Source organism: Sparus aurata, chromosome 16, assembly GCF_900880675.1.
Source record: "Sparus aurata chromosome 16, fSpaAur1.1, whole genome shotgun sequence".
NCBI lineage: Eukaryota > Metazoa > Chordata > Actinopteri > Spariformes > Sparidae > Sparus > Sparus aurata.
Window position 1 is genome coordinate 21,719,340 of NC_044202.1, and position 20,362 is coordinate 21,739,701.

At 44.6% G+C, this 20,362-nt stretch overlaps 1 protein-coding gene across 1 annotated transcript in view; it reads right to left on the minus strand.

Annotated features, from left to right (window-relative positions):
- Window positions 1-8,580: 8,580 nt before the first annotated feature.
- LOC115597436 (protein phosphatase 1 regulatory subunit 37) overlaps window positions 8,581-20,362 on the minus strand; it is a 63,106-nt gene continuing 51,324 nt past the window's right edge. Inside the window, exon 11 of the mRNA XM_030443319.1 lies at window positions 8,581-9,092. Coding sequence (XP_030299179.1) covers window positions 8,940-9,092 — 153 coding nt within the window. The 3' untranslated portion in view covers window positions 8,581-8,939. The remainder of the gene's footprint in view (window positions 9,093-20,362) is intronic.

The window sequence follows — 20,362 nt, forward strand, 5'->3', positions numbered from 1 at the left end:
TCCCTACTTCATAACAGCATGACTGGACCAGTCACTGGCCCAGCAGAGACTGGGACAGTGTTCCAGCCTCTAATTTATAGTCAAGACTCTGAAGTTGAGTAAATAATCAAGTTATTCTGATCTGATCTGACCAGCCCAATCCCAGCTTCCAGACTTAACCCTGTTCCATTAGGCCTAGGTTGTTGAGCCTCCACCCTTCCTCTCCTGTGTCAGCCAGGGGCTGTTTGCCTTGAGACCAACACCTTTGAGGAGTCACCTTTCTGGGGCACCTGCCTAGCATACAAAATGGCCTTCACAGGAAAGCACCCCGGCCAAAGTCCTGCACGTTCCTACAGGGTCCCCCCCCCCACGCCAACGTCTCGTCTTTTTAAAAGGTTGGCTGACACACCTCCTGGTCCTGAGCCTCTTCCTGCATCCGCCCATCATCTCTCCAGTTCCTGTTCTCATGTCTGTGCAGGAAACCTGAGGGAAAGGCATGTTTAAAGTCTATGTGTGCTCAGCTCTGGGTAGTTTTGTAGCCTGAATTTTTGCGTTAGCCTTTTCCTGCTCTGTGTCCAGACTGTCGTCAGATGAGGCGAGAAGTGTTTTCCTCCTGGGCTGAAGTTGTTTGTGCAGCAGTAATTAAACAGTTTCTACAGCCGCTCTTCTGACCAATACACAAGACAAGCATGCCATCAGTTAAAAACGCACCTTGAAGCCCTGTTGTAATAGAAATTAAATGTACAAACGCACTTGTTGTATCCCGTACAGCCTAGCCTACAGTGACATCCTGTCAAAGGTTTCCTGCTTAACATTTTTGTAAACATTTCTTTTGTGTTCAAACCTTTTTCCAAAATCTCTTCACATCCTCTCAACGTATTAGCTCTTGCAGTTATTAATCAGTGTCATATTTCCAGTTATGTCATGTCCTCCAGCTCCGTCACTTCCTGTCAAGACTCTTGAGCTCCTTCATCGTTAAACAAACAGACCTGGAGTCTCACTGTGTGCTCTGACATTTGCTCACATCTCCCCATTCAGCAGCAGTTCAACAGCCTTTGTGAACGAGCCAAATTTGGATTTCATTGGGAATATACATGGAGCCTTAACTCGCCTGCTCCCCGCTTCCACTCCTGTCATCTGTTTCTCAAAAGTTGGCACAACCACAAGAGCCCTGCAGAAACGATCCCCTCCTCCTCTTCACTCCCTATTTCCTCAGTAATGAATGGGCATGTGTCATTCCAACAAGCAGGCCAACTCGAGAGAGGAAGAGAAGCAGTCTGCTTCCTCCTCTCTACTAATCAGTACCAACAGCCTCTTGGCTTTTATCAAAGGAGAATATCTTCAGCAACCAGTCAGTACAGGCTGGGATACATTCATCTTTGTCTATACAACATGATGTATATTCTAGGGCTGCCAACTGATCGTCGACCAAACCATTTGTCAATTAGAAGAAAACTTTGTCGATGGAGTTTTCATTAGTCACAGAGAAAATAACCCTCGCACTCCATTCAGGAGCTGCACCTTGACGTTAGGACCAACGTATCAAGGGGATTGATGCAACTCAGACCTTCTCTCTCGTAACATGGAAGTCCATAAAAGCTGCTAATGCCGATTGGTCGACAGTTAAAGTCAGAAGCATAGTTCTCTTACTCAAGCTATCATGGCATTGCCACTGATCGGCTAACAAGCAAGACAATCAGTGTCAGATTTATAATTATGGATTTTTAAGGCTGGATTATAAAGCCTGTGAAAGGGATACGATCACACTAGTAACAGTATCATATGTGACATTGTCTACCTAGAGTTAACTTCTATAGTGTCCATATCTTTCTTATCAGTCCTGATGGTGAGATACTCAACGGCTTGTAGATACAACGATACAATACACAGTTTATTTCAAGATAACTTTATATTATTCTATTCTTCTTATTTTGGTGACTGATTGCAAATTTGTTTGTAAGGGGATGAACCTTTGTGTTTTCAACAACCCCCTGTTCAAACATTGCTAGCCTTGCTGCTGGTAAAGCTGAAACTCTTTGAGGAAGTTCCTGTGTGGTTGTGAAACTTTACTGAGCTATTAATCTGGTTGCATGTTGTTGGTTCCAGTTGGGTTTGATCTTTGCCAAAGCAACAACAACAGCAACAAAAATATTTGTTAGATACAGAAGAAATGGTAGAACTGATGGTGAAAACATAAAGCTGTAGTATATTTAAATTATCCATAAAGACTCCTCAGTGCAGCTGAAATACTCCTGGAACCAAAGTCTATAGCAAACACATCACAGTGTTGTTCCATCCAGCACTACTGAGGGGAGAATGAACCATTGTGCTCTCTGGGGACTGTTGAAGGGGCTCAACAGTTTCAGCCTGGTTGTATTTGACATTGTTAAGCTACCAATGACAACGCGTTTACAACATGTAAACCGAGCCTAGCACGCAAACCAAATAGACGTTCAGGTGTTGTCTGTCTTCAGGATATTAGTAGAAAAGCTTTGATTATGACCAAATGGACCAGTTTCAAGGCCATGTGACACAAGATGAGCATGACGGACTGGGACCGATATTGTTGTCACTTTGACAAACAAAAGATTTTGATTTTGGTTTAAAAATGTAATTAGTTGATGTAATATGATAATATGTAAAAACTTGAGACTGGTCTGTGTAATGTTGATACATAACACAACTACAGAACGGGGTGTTAGTTTGGTGAACTGCTGTAATAAATCAAAGGCCTCACTGGTGTCCAAAGACAAATGCATGCGTGTGCAGTGGGAGGGAGACCAGAAGAGAAGCAGAGAGCACCCAGAGGACGCTGCGAGCGGTGGAACGGCCCCCGCCGGGCCTGGGCCTCAGGACGGATGGATGGAGGGATTGTGTTGACAAGGGGGAAAGACGAAGGGGAGGAGGAGGAGGAGAGGCAGCCACACATTCAGCAGGGAGGCTGAGAGCATCGTCCAGAAACTCATCAAACCGAAACACCTCCAACAGCCCAGCAACAGCAGGATGTGCCCGTGTGTGTGTGTGTGTGTGTGTGTTTGTGTGTGTGTGTGTGTGTGTGTGTGTGTGTGTGTGTGTGTGTGTGCTTGTGTGAGGTGGATGCTCATGTTTCAGGGAGCCAGGAGTGCATGTGTGCGGGAGCTTGGAAAAGTGGGGAATGTTTGCGGGTGATGGATGGGAGCTCTGAGGGAGGCTTCGTTCAACCATTGTTCATTAGTAAAGTACACAACTGTCCTGCCTAATTGCTCAGCCATAATGTCAGACTGCGATGAATGATTACAACCAGCGCTGACCTATTCCCTCCATCAGTGCTGAAGAAAACTTCACCTTATTATCCTCCCGAGGGACAAAGGAGGAGACGACACACTGTGTACGTACTTCAACAGCCTAGTCTGTCTTTTTATGCAAAGTCGTAGAAACACTTTATTATTGGCAAAATATAAATTATTCCATCTTCAATGTGATTCTTATATCATGTTGACAACTCAAGGGGTCATGAGGTGGTGAATGTGTTGCTGCTGCAGTTTAGCTTGTCTGGCCATTTACATGTTGTTGTTTTTTTCTCTACATTTACCAGAAGCTTTTGTCCAAAACGACTTACAGTAATTCATACATACATTCATACACTTATGAATGCGAGGTGCCCACCAGCACATCAGGAGCAGTTTGGGGTTCAGTATCTCGCCCAAGGACAATTTGACATGCAGCCCAGGGGAATCAAACCAGCGACCTTCTGATAACAAGACGCTGGCTCTACCCTTGAGCCACAGCCTCCCTTTAACCCTTTGGTTGTCAGTATCTGGCCAGATCATAGTTATCACATAGAGATTTTTTAATGGTTTCTGTCACGATCAGGCCGAACTTTCCCCGTCACCATGATATGGCGTCATCAAATAATTGCCTGATTTACACAAAATTTTTTGTGTACTGATACACTTATGGCCCCTATTAAAAAACAAACAAACACAAAAGCTAATATTTACTGTTAACCATCATGTCAAAATTCCCACCTGTACAAATTCACGTGTTGACATGAAATTTGTATATGAGAATATTCAACGGACAATGGAATTAACTTCGTTGCTGCTCTCAGGAGAAACTTTGCATTTGAGCTTCACAAGGCTCTAATCCAAGGGTCTTCAAGATGCTTCAGTCCAGGGACCGATCAGCTGACAGAGAGACAGAGCAGGGACCCCCTACTATATATTTTGTATGAAATTCTGTTGCATATTCAACTGGGCCTGGGGGGGCTCTGCTGTTGAGCACCAACATAGAGGAGGTGTGACTGCCAATCAGAACTCTCTGGGGTCCACTTGTGAGGAAGTCTAACATCCAGTTGCACATCGTTGTAATGAAGCCCAGAGTGTTTTGGCAGCTAAATGGAGGGACTCTAAATTGTCATCAAAAGGGTGACAAACCCAACCAAAGTCTGTGTAATCCAAGTTCAATTCATCTTGCACATCTCGCAATCGGGCAGTGACCTGGGACGTCTGATCTGCACAACGTGATTGGCCGATGCCTTCATTCAACGTCTCTAGGAAAACAATGATATCACTTTTTTGCGGCGTAAAATTTTCTTTCTGTGTCCAACTACTTATGACATGAAATATCGACGTGCGACCTAATCAAATGAACTGAAGGCCTTTACAATAGGAATACTGTCATCATTTAGTCCGCTCCATCGACACTCTAATAATCCGTGAGAAAGAAGCCTCGTGAATGATTGGTGAAATGTCGTCATGTCTGTTTCTGTCCAGTCTGTTATTAATTTTGTCTTGACATATTGTGCCGGTGTAAAGGACACTGCAGACACCACTTGTGTGTTATTTTATAAAGCTTGTGGCACTAATAATTTGCAGTGTCAAAATAAAAGAAAATGAGTGAGCACATGGTCACAGGATGCTTGATTCTGCATTGTGTATGTGTGTGTGTGTGTGTGTGTGTGTGTATGCTGATATTCATGCCTTTGCCCTCACTCCTTCCTAAGTATGATAAAGTAGTCCCTCTCCTGTCATGGACGCTGCCCTACTCCCACTGCCCAGGCATCTGCCTCCTCTGCCTCTGCCATCAGTACTGGATCAGGTTCAGATCACCCAGGCTACTGGGAGGGTTGGAGGGTGGGGTCCAATCAGTGGGTTTGGGTTTGGGCTTGAAATGAGTCCTGGGGCCACTTTGGCTGGAGGAGAGGGAGGTTGGGAGGCCGCCATACCCACATGGGTTATGATGGAGGAGGTCGAAGAGGAGGTGGATGAAGACAGCGAGCAGAAACGTCAGGTGAAGTTTGGGGGTGGAGGGGCAGCTGCTGTCAGTCTGCTCTCTCTCTCTCTCTCACACACACACACACACACACAGTAAAATCACACCCACCTCCCACTCTGGCTCGGTGCAGCGGAGTGTCATCTGCGAGGGTGTCTGAATTGTGTATTTGTGTGTGTGTGTGGGTGGGGAGGTTACGTCCGGTTGCACTGGGTGTGAATCTCAGATCACACGGAGGTAAAGCAGAGATCTCTGCTGCTAAATCCACTCGTCTGATCTCACCTGTCAATCACAGGCTGCCGTGGACGTATTAGTCACGTTGAGAGTGACCGAACTCATGCAGTTACATCCAGCGCAGCAGATCACAGCAGTGTGAAGCTCTGCAGCCTTCAGGCCGGAGCAGAATGTACACATCCACAGAGGCTGCAGTGTGTTTCACAGAAGTCCAACCATCCGTTCTCAACCTCCTCCCTGTGTGGAGTTTATGCTACTTTGCCTGACTTCCTCCTTTGCAGCTATAATAATTACTACATTCACTAGAGGTCACCGCCTAATGAGAAATGTATGTGGACAGTAATCAACTGCTTTCACTGTCGACCTATCTGGTCACCTGTGCAATGAGGGCGGACTGTTACCATGTGGGGAGTGATGAGGTCAAACTTTCATTTACACACTAATGTATTGCAGGTGAGGGGACTATTTTTAGCGGAGGAATGATCGGTCCAAATAAATGCTTGATGTATTGAACTAAACCCAGACTGTCATATCCTGTCATTGTCTTCATTAGGTTATTAATACACAATTGTACTGTATCTTAGGTTCTGTACAGATCTTGCAACACATAAAATCAAGCTTAGATGAATACAGATTCATGATAAATATACACAGATGATGTATATAGAAGCAGATGAGCAGAGGCGGTGTGGTGTATAATAAGAGGTTTAATATAATTGTAAATTACAGTGAAGAAAACATTCAAAATCTGACTCTCTGCCCTCCCTCTAGTGTCAGCTCTGCATGTGGCCTCGTGGTCAAATAACAAGTTATATGTTTACAGGTAATAAACAAAAATACGTGATATACAACTTTCAAAATAAAGCCTGCTGACAAACAGTATATTTGTATTTGTGTATTAAGACTTGACGAATGGTTGATGATCAGTTGTGGTTTGGTGATGTTCAGGCACCACAGCCGCTTGGTTAGTTTTGTGAAAAAATCGCGCTTATGGGTCATGTTCAGTCTTTTAACTTTCACAGCGTTAATGTTAGTGATGTTACACACGCCATGTGACACAGGCGACGTAGGTGTGTCGCTTAAGTAATGTAAGCTCAGTCATTTACATACGTTAACTTAATTATTCAAACATAACTCAAAACAGACATTTTTGTCTGAACCCGGCCCGGCCTGCCAGGTCCTGTGGGGTGTGGAGGGGTTCGAGTCGGGTCGTTGTAGTCTGTCACCTCCACCCTGTTCACTGTTGCTGTATTACACCTCCACCCTGTTCACTGGAGCTGTATTACATCTCCACCCTGTTCACTGTAGCTGTATTACACCTCGGCCCTGTTCACTGTAGCTGTATTACACCTCCACCCTGTTCACTGTAGCTGTATTACACCTCGGCCCTGTTCACTGGAGCTGTATACACCTCCACCCTGTTCACTGTAGCTGTATTACACCTCGGCCCTGTTCACTGGAGCTGTATACACCTCCACCCTGTTCACTGTTGCTGTATACACCTCCACCCTGTTCACTGGAGCTGTATTACACCTCCACCCTGTTCACTGTAGCTGTATACACCTCCACCCTGTTCACTGGAGCTGTATTACACCTCGGCCCTGTTCACTGTTGCTGTATACACCTCCACCCTGTTCACTGGAGCTGTATTACACCTCCACCCTGTTCACTGTAGCTGTATACACCTCCACCCTGTTCACTGGAGCTGTATTACACCTCGGCCCTGTTCACTGGAGCTGTATACACCTCCACCCTGTTCACTGGAGCTGTATTACACCTCCACCCTGTTCACTGTTGCTGTATACACCTCCACCCTGTTCACTGGAGCTGTATATACCTCCACCCTGTTCACTGTAGCTGTATTACACCTCGGCCCTGTTCACTGGAGCTGTATACACCTCCACCCTGTTCACTGTAGCTGTATTACACCTCGGCCCTGTTCACTGGAGCTGTATTACACCTCCACCCTGTTCACTGGAGCTGTATTACACCTCCACCCTGTTCACTGTTGCTGTATACACCTCCACCCTGTTCACTGGAGCTGTATATACCTCCACCCTGTTCACTGGAGCTGTATTACACCTCCACCCTGTTCACTGGAGCTGTATTACACCTCCACCCTGTTCACTGTTGCTGTATACACCTCCACCCTGTTCACTGGAGCTGTATTACACCTCCACCCTGTTCACTGTAGCTGTATTACACCTCGGCCCTGTTCACTGGAGCTGTATACACCTCCACCCTGTTCACTGTAGCTGTATTACACCTCGGCCCTGTTCACTGGAGCTGTATACACCTCCACCCTGTTCACTGGAGCTGTATTACACCTCCACCCTGTTCACTGTTGCTGTATACACCTCCACCCTGTTCACTGGAGCTGTATATACCTCCACCCTGTTCACTGGAGCTGTATTACACCTCCACCCTGTTCACTGGAGCTGTATTACACCTCCACCCTGTTTACTGTTACTGTATACACCTCTATCCTGTTTACTGGAGCTATATACACCTCCACCCTGTTTACTGTTGCTGTATACACCTCCACACTGTTTACTGGAGCTGTATACACCTCCACCCTGTTTACTGTAGCTGTATAACACCTCCACCCTGTTTACTGGAGCTGTATACACCTCCACCCTGTTCACTGTAGCTGTATACACCTCCACCCTGTTTACTGTAGCTGTATAACACCTCCACCCTGTTTACTGTAGTTGTATACACCTCGGCCCTGTTCACTGGAGCTGTATACACCTCCACCCTGTTCACTGGAGCTGTATACACCTCGGCCCTGTTCACTGGAGCTGTATACACCTCCACCCTGTTCACTGGAGCTGTATACACCTCGGCCCTGTTCACTGGAGCTGTATACACCTCCACCCTGTTTACTGGAGCTGTGCGCACTGTGCTCTGTTGTTTCACACTGCATTGTTGTTGAACGCCTGCCGGTGCTTCTCAGCTGATTAATGTAGATGGAACTTAGCTGCTACCAATGTCAGCACACTGACGCTACACCCCCCCCCCCCCCCCCCACGCACAGCCCCAGTGTAAGTGCTGCAGGGAGGGGGAGGGGTTGGTGGTGGGGGAGTTCAGCGGGGTGGGTGGGGGAGGTGGGGAGGGCAGTTCTGTTCATTTCTAGGTGATTCACGTTTGAAGTGGGCTTGCAAAATTGCTTTATGGAAAGTGGCGAGCGGCTCGGCGGGAACATTAGGCAAGAAGCAGCGGGGAGGCAGGCGTTTCATTAGGGAGCTCAAGTCTGCCTTTATTACCCGGATTTGGAGTTTTATGGTTATCATTATTTGCGATAGAATTATTATTCGCATATATCTGTTAGTCAGCTGTTTGGGTTTGGGACACTGGGACACGGTGTCTGTGAGAATGAATCCATGAGTGGTTCCTGAGGTGATCTCTACAAGGTTAGCCTTGTTTTCTCCCTCCCTCTGTGTGTGTGTGTGTGTGTGTGTGTTCGTGCGTGCTCAGGCTCTAGTCGTGCTGTCAGCTTGTCCGTCGGCCTCGCTGGGGAGCGTCTCAGAGGTTTCTGTGGCGTGGTGGGAGTGGCTGGCGTTGGCGAGGCAGCGCTGGAGGATCTCTGACTGAAATCTGGTCTGAGTCTCCATCAGAAACTCATCCTGTTGATCACACACACACACAAACATTGCCTTTTGAGATCGCGAAAAAGGCGCCGGGATTAACAAAATGCCAGTGAAACCACTCATGCACGCCCGTTCAGATGATGCACATATCCAGATCTCACAGATGCTGGATAATCTGGACTTCCTTTTGTTAGTTTTGATGGTGAACAGTGAAAAGAGTTGATCTCCTAAATTCTTGTCACAAAGAGTTTCGTTCTTTCTGTACAGTGGTAGAAGATCAGATGAGATATAATGAGCAGTTGTTGCCCCTGATGCTCCTTCGCATTCCTGACACCCAGCGTCTGTCGGCTTGGGCCACCACCAGCCTCTCGCGTCATCTGTACCTTATAAAGTAGATCCAGACCCAAATCAAACACAGACGTAGTTTTACAATTCATTGTTTCTGCCAGCAGTCGCATTCATCTCGTCATGCCAAGTTGCTAACTCTGTTATCAGTGTCACACATAGTGCACATTGTGGGGAAGATTTGGTGAAGGAGGGCCCTGGTGTTTGGTTTGGACAGGTACCTTCAGTAGAGATATCAGAGCAGGTATTAGGGAAGTGAAGATGCTACAGATTATTACTAATATTATGATAAATGATGACGGAAATGAAGAAAACAAGTCCCAAATCAGTTTTTCACATAATTTTCATCATAATTTTTCACATAATGATGGAACCGACGGTCAGACTAGTTGTTAAGACGCCTTGCATGTTGGTTGGGCAGGCAGACCGACATTGTAAGGCATGGGTGCTTTCAAGGCTCTCATTGTGATTATACGTTGTCACATACGTTGAATTTAACCATCAGCCTGTTTTATTTACTCCTCTTTGGTTCGTGATCTCCTTTATTCTCCTGAATACCTTTGGACAAGCCTGACAGATTTATTGGCTGTATGTTAATCTCGGACAAGAAAAGAGCACCAGTGAACAGATTGGAAGTGGATGAGAGGACGAGAAGAAGAGAGGAGTGGAGAAGACGAACGGATCAAATGAAAGGGGTGATGGGCTGAGTCCTGACCAGGTCACCAGAATCACCAGCGCACATTCCAACCTCAGTATCCGGCAGCTCAGACCGACTTCTCTCTGTCACTCTGGCCCTTTGATAACCTCACTTTGGCCTTTCGATCATGTCGTTATCAGGGTTGGGTAGCTTTAATATAGACAGTCATCTGGAAAAAAAAATTGGAATTATCCAAAAACAAACAGAAACTGAGGGGACGTCACCTGACAGGTAGCAGCTGTGCAGCTTTTGGCTGATCACGATCTCTGAGCGACCTTAACCGAGACATACAATAAAAGCAGCTGCCTCTATACGAACAAGGGAACGCTGCTCTTATAACCTATAAAGCACATCATCGTGTCTGAACATGAGACTGATGAACCACCAACACACTGACACTCACACATCCACAGGTGGCTGCGTGCCGCCTGCCAGGAGAAACAGTCAGTCCAAATGCATCAGGACTTTCTTTAACGTGTTTAGTGGCGACGTTGTGTGTCAGTGTGGGTCAAAACCGGTCACTACTTTCTTTTCAGCTCAGCTGATTCCCTCCATGCATCCAACTGGTGAATCTCCAACAGGCCACACACACACACATCTCAGCTGCTGTAGCCGGCCTCCCCTTCAGCCTCCTCTGCACGCTGCTTTGTTTTAAGTTAAAATAAGCCTCATCTCTGATTAAAAAAAAAAAAATAAACTCAACTTTCTGAGTTGCAGCATGCTCTTCTCTTTTCTCCTCCCTCCCTCCTTTCTGTTCACCTCCTCCTCCTCCTCCTCCTCCTCCTCCTCCCCCTCCCACCCTCCTCCCCTCAGTGGCGGCGGTCTGCAACAGAGCAGTTAATAAAGAGATTGATTATCGGCCTGTCAGGAAGTGACAGTTGGACAGGGCTGCTCTGCGTGAATGACAGAGGGCATGCTCACCACGCAGCAGCCCGCCTGACACACACAGACACTCACACACACACCCCCACACACACCCAGATGCCTTTGCCAACACCGGGGGTAGGTGAGGTGGTCGGGAGGGGGAGGATGTGTGGGGGGGCTGGACGGGTGAGAGGCGGGCATGTGGAGAACAGCAACGCAACCTTCTGCTCATGAGAGAGGTTCGCCTGTGTGTGTGTGTGTGTGTGTGTGTGTGTGTGTGTGTGTGTGTGTGTGTGTGAGTGAGTACACACACACACACACACACGCACACACAGGTTAATGGTAAATTAACACAACACCTCAAACCCTAAAATCTGAGTTCTGACAACAACCCTCTGTGACGGCTCTGCGCTGGGAGGTAGTTTTGTGTCGTGGTCAAATCTAATTGAAAAAAAGGTTTTCTGATGCACAATCATTCTAAACGTTGTGTTGTGAACGACTCGAGTGTCACCAGTACTCTGAGAGATCAGGTCCAGTAACAATGTAAACTTCCAGTGAGCTGCTTCATCGTCATGTCTTCAGGAGTGCAGAGAGCCCACAGGAGGATTCCGAGGTATTAAATCTATAGTCAGCAGGGCGAGATCAGGGGCGACGCCATCCCAGCTGCCAGCCTGCAATCCCCCTCCACCACCCCTGAGGTCACCAGCAGGTGGAGACACCATCCTACCCAGACCTGCACACACAACTCATAACTGATTGAGAATCACTACATGTTAACAGAGCGTTTCTGTTTTAACCGATGCCGCTTTTCTAGTCTCTTCACCAGTAACGGCCCCAGAAACTCTCAGACCACCTGTGTAAATGACTCGGCCACATGAGTTTCTGTACTGCATGAGGCGCTTTGATTTGAGTCACGCGGACATAAAATAGAAAAAATTGAAAATCAAAACTGACAAAACCTCATTAACAGAGCAACTATTAAAATTCTGAATTTGAATGTCTTCTCCAAAACTTAACTGTCACCTCCACCCTGTTCACTGTAGCTGTATACACCTCTATACAACTATAGTGTCCCTTTAATGAGGCAATAACACACACTGTAATAAAATATGTATGTCTTTCCATAAGTGAATAAACAAGCGCCTCCTGCTGTATCAGTGGGAACTGATTAAGCGCTGATCTGCCACCACTCCCATAATCCTGAATACTTCCAGAGGGGAGGCAGCGGGGGCAGAGGTGGTGTGTATGGGTGTATGGAGTCGTCACCCGCCCCTCTCCGAGCCTCAGTCATTGTTCAAAGGGAACGTGTGCAGGCGAGTCAGGCAAGGAGTTGGAGGAAGAGGGTGGGGTGGCTTTCTCTGTGTCGGCGACAAGAAGCGACGGCGGCGGCTACCGGTGGCGGCTGCGGCGGCGGCTGCTCTCCTGGAGGGTTTGTGGACTCGTGTTTTTGCACTTGGATGCACGAGCACAGATGCAGCGCTGAGAGGCCCCTCAGCCCGGTTTCTTCCATACATCACAGCGCTGTTTTAAATGTCCCCGGCCTGTCTCCACAGTCACATGGGATCATTTTGGCAGTGCACACAGTCAACATATAGCGAGCGGCTGCTGTAGCGGTGAGGAGCATATGCCATGTAATGAGGCTGACAAGGTGAACACAAAGGAACAAGCTGCCCTCCCCCCCCTGTGGAAGGAGCCCCGGGGTGCTTTAGCTAAAGGATCATAGCCGAGTAAAGAACGAGAGGTCAGAGGTTATGCTGGTTTGTAAAATGATCATCTATGTGTTATACTTTATTGCCTTTTTTTTTTTTAAATGTATCTGTAATATAGCTCTTCAAATAACTCTGGAGATGGTTTGGATTATCTTGTCACTAAATCGCAGGTGGAGAAACAAACCAATAATATTCTAACTGTAAAGCCTGATGGATCTTCTTCCTCTGTGCCACAGAGCCCCACAAAAACTATTAAAATGAGCCAAAATGTTGCATCAGTGACAACTTCCTTCATTACTGTGAGAAAATGCACCGTAGCCTTCCTCCTGTTTGAGAAACGTTTGCTGTTTTGGGCCGGGCCTGGTGCTGAGAGCCACAGACAGGACGGTCAGAGAGTGTTGCAGTGGTCCAGACTCAGCCCGCCAGAGAGGTCACGAGTGTGAGCACTTCAGCCCGAGAGATCGTTCCTTCTCAGACTCATTGACAAGATTTTCGGAGCGATAAAACGAAACAAAAAAAAAGATCCATTATTTCACATGAAAAACAAACAAACAAATAGACGTACCAGTCAGCAGGGACGGAAAAGACCTCCGTTAACTTTTGGTCTGTCTTTGTCATTTAAAACATTTCCCAGGAGTATTGAGGTGGCTTATATCTAGTGAGTACATTTTGGTGTGGAGCCTGGATCTTACATTATTGTTGATCAGTTATTGGTGGTTTAAAATGCAAAATGATAAAGAGCTATCAAGTGTGATTGTTGGACCTCGGCAGAGGTGTGCACTCCTTTTTTTTTTTTTTTATTTCCCCGGGTGACAATAATAAAAATAAAAAAATATCACCAACTTGTGCTTTAACTCATAAACACATACACCAACAACCCTGCTGATGGCTTATTGGAGATTTGTGGGTCGACTATAAATTACAATTTTATTGAAATTTGAATATCTATTTTGTAAAGCAGGCCCCTTCCTCTACAGTAAAAATGTTCAGTGTTAGATGTAGGTACGGCAAGCAGATGAAAAAGAAAATACAAAATAAAATCTGTGTGAATATCGAGATGAATGACAACCATGATCAGTATTTAAGAACATCTGCTGAACTGAACTGAAAGAATCTCAACACGACATCCTTGAATTCCCTTTTTTAATATTCTAAAATTATTATTCTTAATCACATTTGTCTCTACAAAGAAACTCTTCAATCAGAATTACATGTTTATCGATCAGTCTGAGATCCAGACGGTTTTGGTTCTGACTTCCTCTGAACTCGTTTGGTCTTTAAGCGTCACACCTTTAATTTGTTAAATAACAATGGTACTGCTCACAATTTGAACATCATTTTAAAAATACTCAGTATCTCCGACACTGTCTACTAATTGTTCATGCTTCCATCATCCTATTTTCTTCTGCTTAATTAATAATATTTTAGTATGTGATTCCTTCTCGTGCATTTTGATTTTGAAGCAGCCCACTTCTCAGAGGACTGCCGTGCCATAATACATTATTTTACTACATGGAATACAGGTGCCAGACTTTGAGCCAAGAAAAACTAATTTACTGATCTCACAAACACACACACTCCTTCCCCCAATCCACCACGCACAATCAATACGTCTAGATTGAGTAAGCGGACTGCTGAGGCAGGAATCAAGATGTTTTTTTTTTGTTTTTTTTTTCCTTCACCGACCGAGAGGAGGAGAGCGTTTCACACCCAGAGAGGAGGAATAAGAGTGTGGGAGGAGGAGGAGGTGGAGACGCAGATGGACAAGTGCTTTTATGGCTGAGTCTTCCTCTGGCTCGGTGCCACGGCCACAGATTCTCTTTGTTTGCCCTGCTACTAAACTAATAGAGATAAAGGCAGGTTCCTGCTGGCCCTGAATTAGAAAGTCATTAAGGAATATAAACACACATGGGACACACACACACACACACACACACACACACACATATGCGCGTGTGCAAAAGTGTAGAAATGCACAAGTACTCATGCACAAAAACACTCTGTATGTGTGAACAATTTCATTGGGTGCTTCTGCAACATCAGTACAGAATACAACCTCTGAATCACACACACACACACACACATGCACAAACACACACACACACACACACACATTTCCACACCTTCTGTCAGTGCCATAAATCCAAACAAAGTCTTGTTTCCCGACTTGGTGCCAGGGGGAACTCCTTTTTTGTCACCACACAATTACTTCTTTCTTCACATTCTCCTCCATTTTCTGCCGTGTCAAAATTTTAATGTGAGTGACAAGGGCTCAATTTGACTGGCTGGTGTGTGTGTGTGTGTGTGAGTGTGTGAGTGTGTGTGTGTTTTTTTCTATTATTATATTTCAACCAGGGCTGACAGACACGTTTGATGGCTGATACAGAAAGTGCTGGTTCCCAATGTACCAATAACGTGGCCTGCTCTAATGTGTACTTCTCTAACATAAACATTTGAGGTCAATTCACCTACATTTTTTTTTTCGTGTTTCTCGACCAATCAGAGGCAGAATAAATGCCTTTTTTTTTTACTGCATCAGTGAGCAGCAGCAGCAGCAGCTCGGGGGCTGGGACCATACGAGGCAGCGCGAGATGATTAGAAATAAGAGAAACAAAGTGCAACTAAACTGCTCAAAAACCGCAGACAGAACTCGCTCGATGCTGCTGCCTCAGAGGAGTCTCGTGTTATTTGTGTTATTGTCGAGAAATTCAAGGAGAAAGCGTGAACCGCGATTTTTATTTTAGTTCTCTCAGGACTTTCTGACTCGCCTTTTCTGTCCATGGCCCTCAGCTTGCCAGCCCATCTGATCCTACTGAAGAGGGACAGCTCTAAAAACAAGATGATGACAGTCATATATAGATACATAAACAAAGGCTCAATGATATTGTAAAGCAGTCGGTCACAGTCGTTTTCAGCAATCATTCCACGCTCAAAAGAAAATAGTGTTTCTCTGTGGGACTATTTTCAGACGGGGATTAATCTGCATTCGGGGCTCCAGTCTGTCTGGCAGAGTAACGAGTCACTAAAACGCAAATACATGTAGCGGAGTAAAAAAGTACAATATGAAGTGGAAGTTTGAAATAGCAAAAAAAGGAAATGCAAGCACCTTAAATTTGCATTCGAATAAATGCACTTAGTTACTTTCGACCACTGCCAAAAAAATAATTCTGCAGCGTTACATGTGGTGTCCTAATCAGCTACGATCCCTGATGGTGAACGAGGACACGCTGGGAGAGAAAAGCCCAGGATTATTATCAGGACAGACAACAAGATGGCAGCAGAAGACAGCGAGTCTCCCCGCGTTCACATGTCGGGTCGTTGCAGCGAGCCACTGCTTTAATGAAACAAACCCAGGTCTGCAGCTTTAATGTGCACTGCTGGTCAATGGTAGACTTTTTTTTTTTAAAAAGGCATTTTAAACCTGTTGCAGTAAAATTCTTTGAGGTGTTTATGAGCTCATTAAAAAAAAATTATAATAATCACAACATACCGGACGGTACTCTCCTCGGCTATGGTCAATTTCATTTCAACAGCACGTTTGGGAGGCTCTGATTTGAAACTCAGCCCCGTCTCCTCCTCGCCTGATGTTTCCACGTGGGGAAGCCTCAGCCTCACTCCCTGCGCCGTCTCAACATTAGTTAAGATGGCTGCGTGGCGGCTGCCAGGAGCGAGCGTTTAAAGCTCTCGGAGGTGCAGGCAGCTTAAACTGGCTTATTTGTTACCAGCGTTCCCAGAGACAACCTCTACAAATGGAGCCACTATTCAATTATTATTAGCAGGGAGGAAAGAAGCAGCGGCTCCTGTGTGTCAGCCGGGCTCAGGACGGACGGTGGACCACGTGGTTAAAGGGTCAACCGGGTCGGACCGGAGCCGAAACATGTTACTGTGGTAAATGTTGAAAAGAGTGCAGAGAAAAAAGTGACAGAGAGGGAAGAAGATGTGAACGTGTGCAGGTTCAGAGGCGGATCAATTTTAACACACACACACACAAACACACACACACACACGAACACACACACACACACACACACACACACACACACACACACACACAGACAAAGCATAACAATACCTGTACCTAAAGCAGGGCGCACAGAGCATTCATGTGTTCATAAAAAAAAAAGGAACTAGAGAAGAAAACAGCATATGGACGCCCCAGCAGAGGCATTCTTATTTCTATCTGTGGAAATTCATTACGGATTCTCACAATGAGTGTGTTGGAGAATTCGCCGTTTGTTCTCGTCTCGGGCTAAACAAAGGCACATGTGCTCGTTTTCAGAGCAGGATGCAGCGCGGCCTGATTTCAAAGGCACAACTTGAAAGCCGACAGACAGCTATTTACAATATTTATACATTTAGGATGCTGATACTATGCATGTTACATGTCTGCCTTCCACTGTGCGCGAGTGTGTGTGTGTGTGTGTTCAAGGCGACAACAATGGCGAAGGGATCCGCTGATGAAAAAAGGTTACTTTGGAAATTCTCTGATAATTGGTGCCTTAAAAGGAGCTCATTTTTAACTATGTCACCACGACTGCTCGATGACAATTAATCTGTTTGCGGATGCTTCCTTGGCATCTGTGCCAATTACTTTATATGCTAATATATGTAAATGACATCTCAGATGCCAGTTTCAAGTGTTATGTGAGTGGCGTATTGTGTCCTTTTTTTAAGTCATATTGTTGGGGCTGATCAACAATGCGAGTGCTTTAAATTCGGAGGTGTGTAAGTTATTAATTTTTCCACCGGCTCAGTGTTCCCTCATAAAACACTGCCGCCAAACCATGTACTGACTCACGTGTGATACATTTCAAATGAATTGTTTTTTTTGTTAAACCTTTAAATGAAATATGGCTGCACACAGATATTTACAGTTTGTTAAAAAAACTAAAAAAGGTGCAAAGAAAAGAAAAACCAAGACGAACAGTTGCCAGGTTGGACCGAGCAGGTTTTATGTGTTAAAGAGGGAAACTGATCACGTTGTGTTAAATAATGTTCAAAATCAGAGTTAGTGCAAGATTATTTGTTTATACAAAAAAAAACAACCATTTATTTCCCCTATATTAGTATTTGTGTTTTGAGATGTCACTGCTCTGTGATATCAGTCTTAATTGAAATGCCCCAAAATACTCCAAATATTATCATAAGCCGAGTGTTAACAGGTCGGAGCTCAGCGGGCGACTCTCACTGAGCTGTATGTAAGAACAGTTTCTACCACACTGCGGAGCTGAAGGCAAATAAATGGACATTTTTTAAAGAGTTTATTCATGTGTTCGTCAGTGATTACAACCCCTCCTGTGAAGCATCTATAATTGGTGTGTAAACAGTCAATGAATGCTTGATAACACAGTATAGCATTATGAATATATGTATAACAGAAAGGCATGGTAAGACTCACGAACAAGGCAGTTGTAAGAGAACACAACAGGTCACATGTGTTGAAATCTAAAGATCAAGTTCATCTGAAAACGTTACTGGTCGAGTGTTAAGGCAGAAAGAGAATAAAACCTGAAGATCTACAGAGGCTGTTTATATTCAGATCAAAGGACGACTATCATAGGAGGAAAATAATGATCATCATGGACTCATTGAGTAACATTTATATTGAGACGACTGTAATTGATGGTAAGTTATCATATTGCTGAATTTGTATATGATTAATGGAAACAAAAAAGTAAATAAAGGTTTGTGACTCTACAGAATCTTTTGATTTTATTAAGTAATGTAAGTTTTTCTTTTTTTTGTTTTGTTATTATGTGTTTTGTAAAATTGTATTGTAAATCACTCAAATAAGAAAAATAATCCAAACGTAAATGAATGATTACACACAATGTAAATAATGTATTTACCAGCCTAACAATTCACGGGCGAGAACAAACACGATGACGATGTTATATTGTGTTATTTGTTGTACAACAGATAGAGACGCTTCATATAGAGATGTTCAGCTGTGACAAATACACCCGTCATATACAGCTACACTATAGTGTGCTTGTTTATGAATGTAAAACAGAACAGGGCCACATTGATAAATCCCTGACAGCCAGCTGAGCAACACAAAAATGATCAGATTTAAGACTAGAGACCATTTTCAGGGCTGCTCAGAGGTGAGACAGGTGATCCCTCACCTTTGACCTTTGAGTTGAAGTAGTCTCTTGACTTTTTTTTGTTGATTTACAGTTCCAATATTGAATGTATAAGTTTATCAGCGACTTACTTTTAAGAATTCAACCTTTTTTTTTTCTCATGTTACGAAAAGCACATATTAAATACGGCCTAAAATGAGTTGAATTAGGATTTAAATCATTGATGTCAGGACGCTGTGGACCGCCAGTACCAAACAAAATTACAGCTGTTTGATACCCTGCCAGGGAAGTTACAGTACAGTCCTCACAGCAGCGAGTCGCAGTTTGACCGAGGGTTCAAATCTCTACCTGATGTCACCGAAAGCTTCTGTTCAAGCCTCCAGCAGCTCTCACACACTGTACATACCAGCGTTGTGTCAGTCAGCTGCTTTCGTCCATCGGGGGAGACTTGAACAGCCTGTACTGTACAGACACGGAGGCTTCACTCTGTTATTCAGCGCAGGTTGAATAACACTGAGTAAATGTTAATGAATGCACTTTGAGCATATTCACAGAGCCCTTTTCTCTCCCTATAAATGGCAGTAATTACTAGCATTTCCTCCATCGGCAGACACACAGAGCTGCTGTAAGGTGCTCCTCTATTGTTCCCTCCACGTCTCCGTCCTCCGCAGCCTTCCATCACTCAACTGAAGATGTCACTGTTGTATACCGAATATATCTGCTGCCTGACGCTGTGTGTGTGTGTGTGTGTGTGTGTGTGTCAGATGAGAGAATATGTTTTCATGTTCATCAGTGAGAAACAAAGCTATGTTGTATTTGAGGCGTTTGACTGTTAAGTTTTGACAATGCAGGGGGTAGAAGAGACAAAAAGGAAACCCATTAGAATTAATACAGCTGGCTGATCTTTGAATAAGCGATAAGCACATGAATGTAAACTCAATACAACTTAATTATTTATCTGAATTTGATTGTTACACAAACGAAGATAAACTGTGCTTAAGAGCAATTTTAATATGAAAACTGTCACTTTTCTTGTTATTTTCTTGTTTTTACATCGTAAAATGACTTTTCATTTTGAAATGTAGCATCACATTCAGTACAAACAGATTAAACACGGCCTGTGAAAATTCTGAAATAATAGAAATGATTCTACAGTTTAAGTATTCATTACAACAATTATGAAAATGACGCCTGGTGGGTTGAGGGGGTGGAGGTGGGAGGTGGTGCCCCACTTGGTTTTAACATACATATCCATTTTTTATCCAGCTTCTCTGCTGTCCTCTGCCGTACATGTTGGGGTGTTTTTAGTAATTACACCAGCAACATATTTGGAAGTTATGATTGGATAATTATATTGAGGTTCACTGAGAGAGAGGTTTATAAAATTACAGTCAAAATAAAAGTCATAGGAACGAAAACAAGAGGCTGAACACGAGACGCTCCAACCACACACACACACACACACACACACACACATACACACACACACAGTACTTGAACTCTTGTCAGGGTTGATTTTCACTCTTATATGAGGCTTACTGTGTGTGAGACTGTGTGTGCTGTTCTTAAATTGCTCTGTTTTTGAACTGAAGTTTGGTTGACACC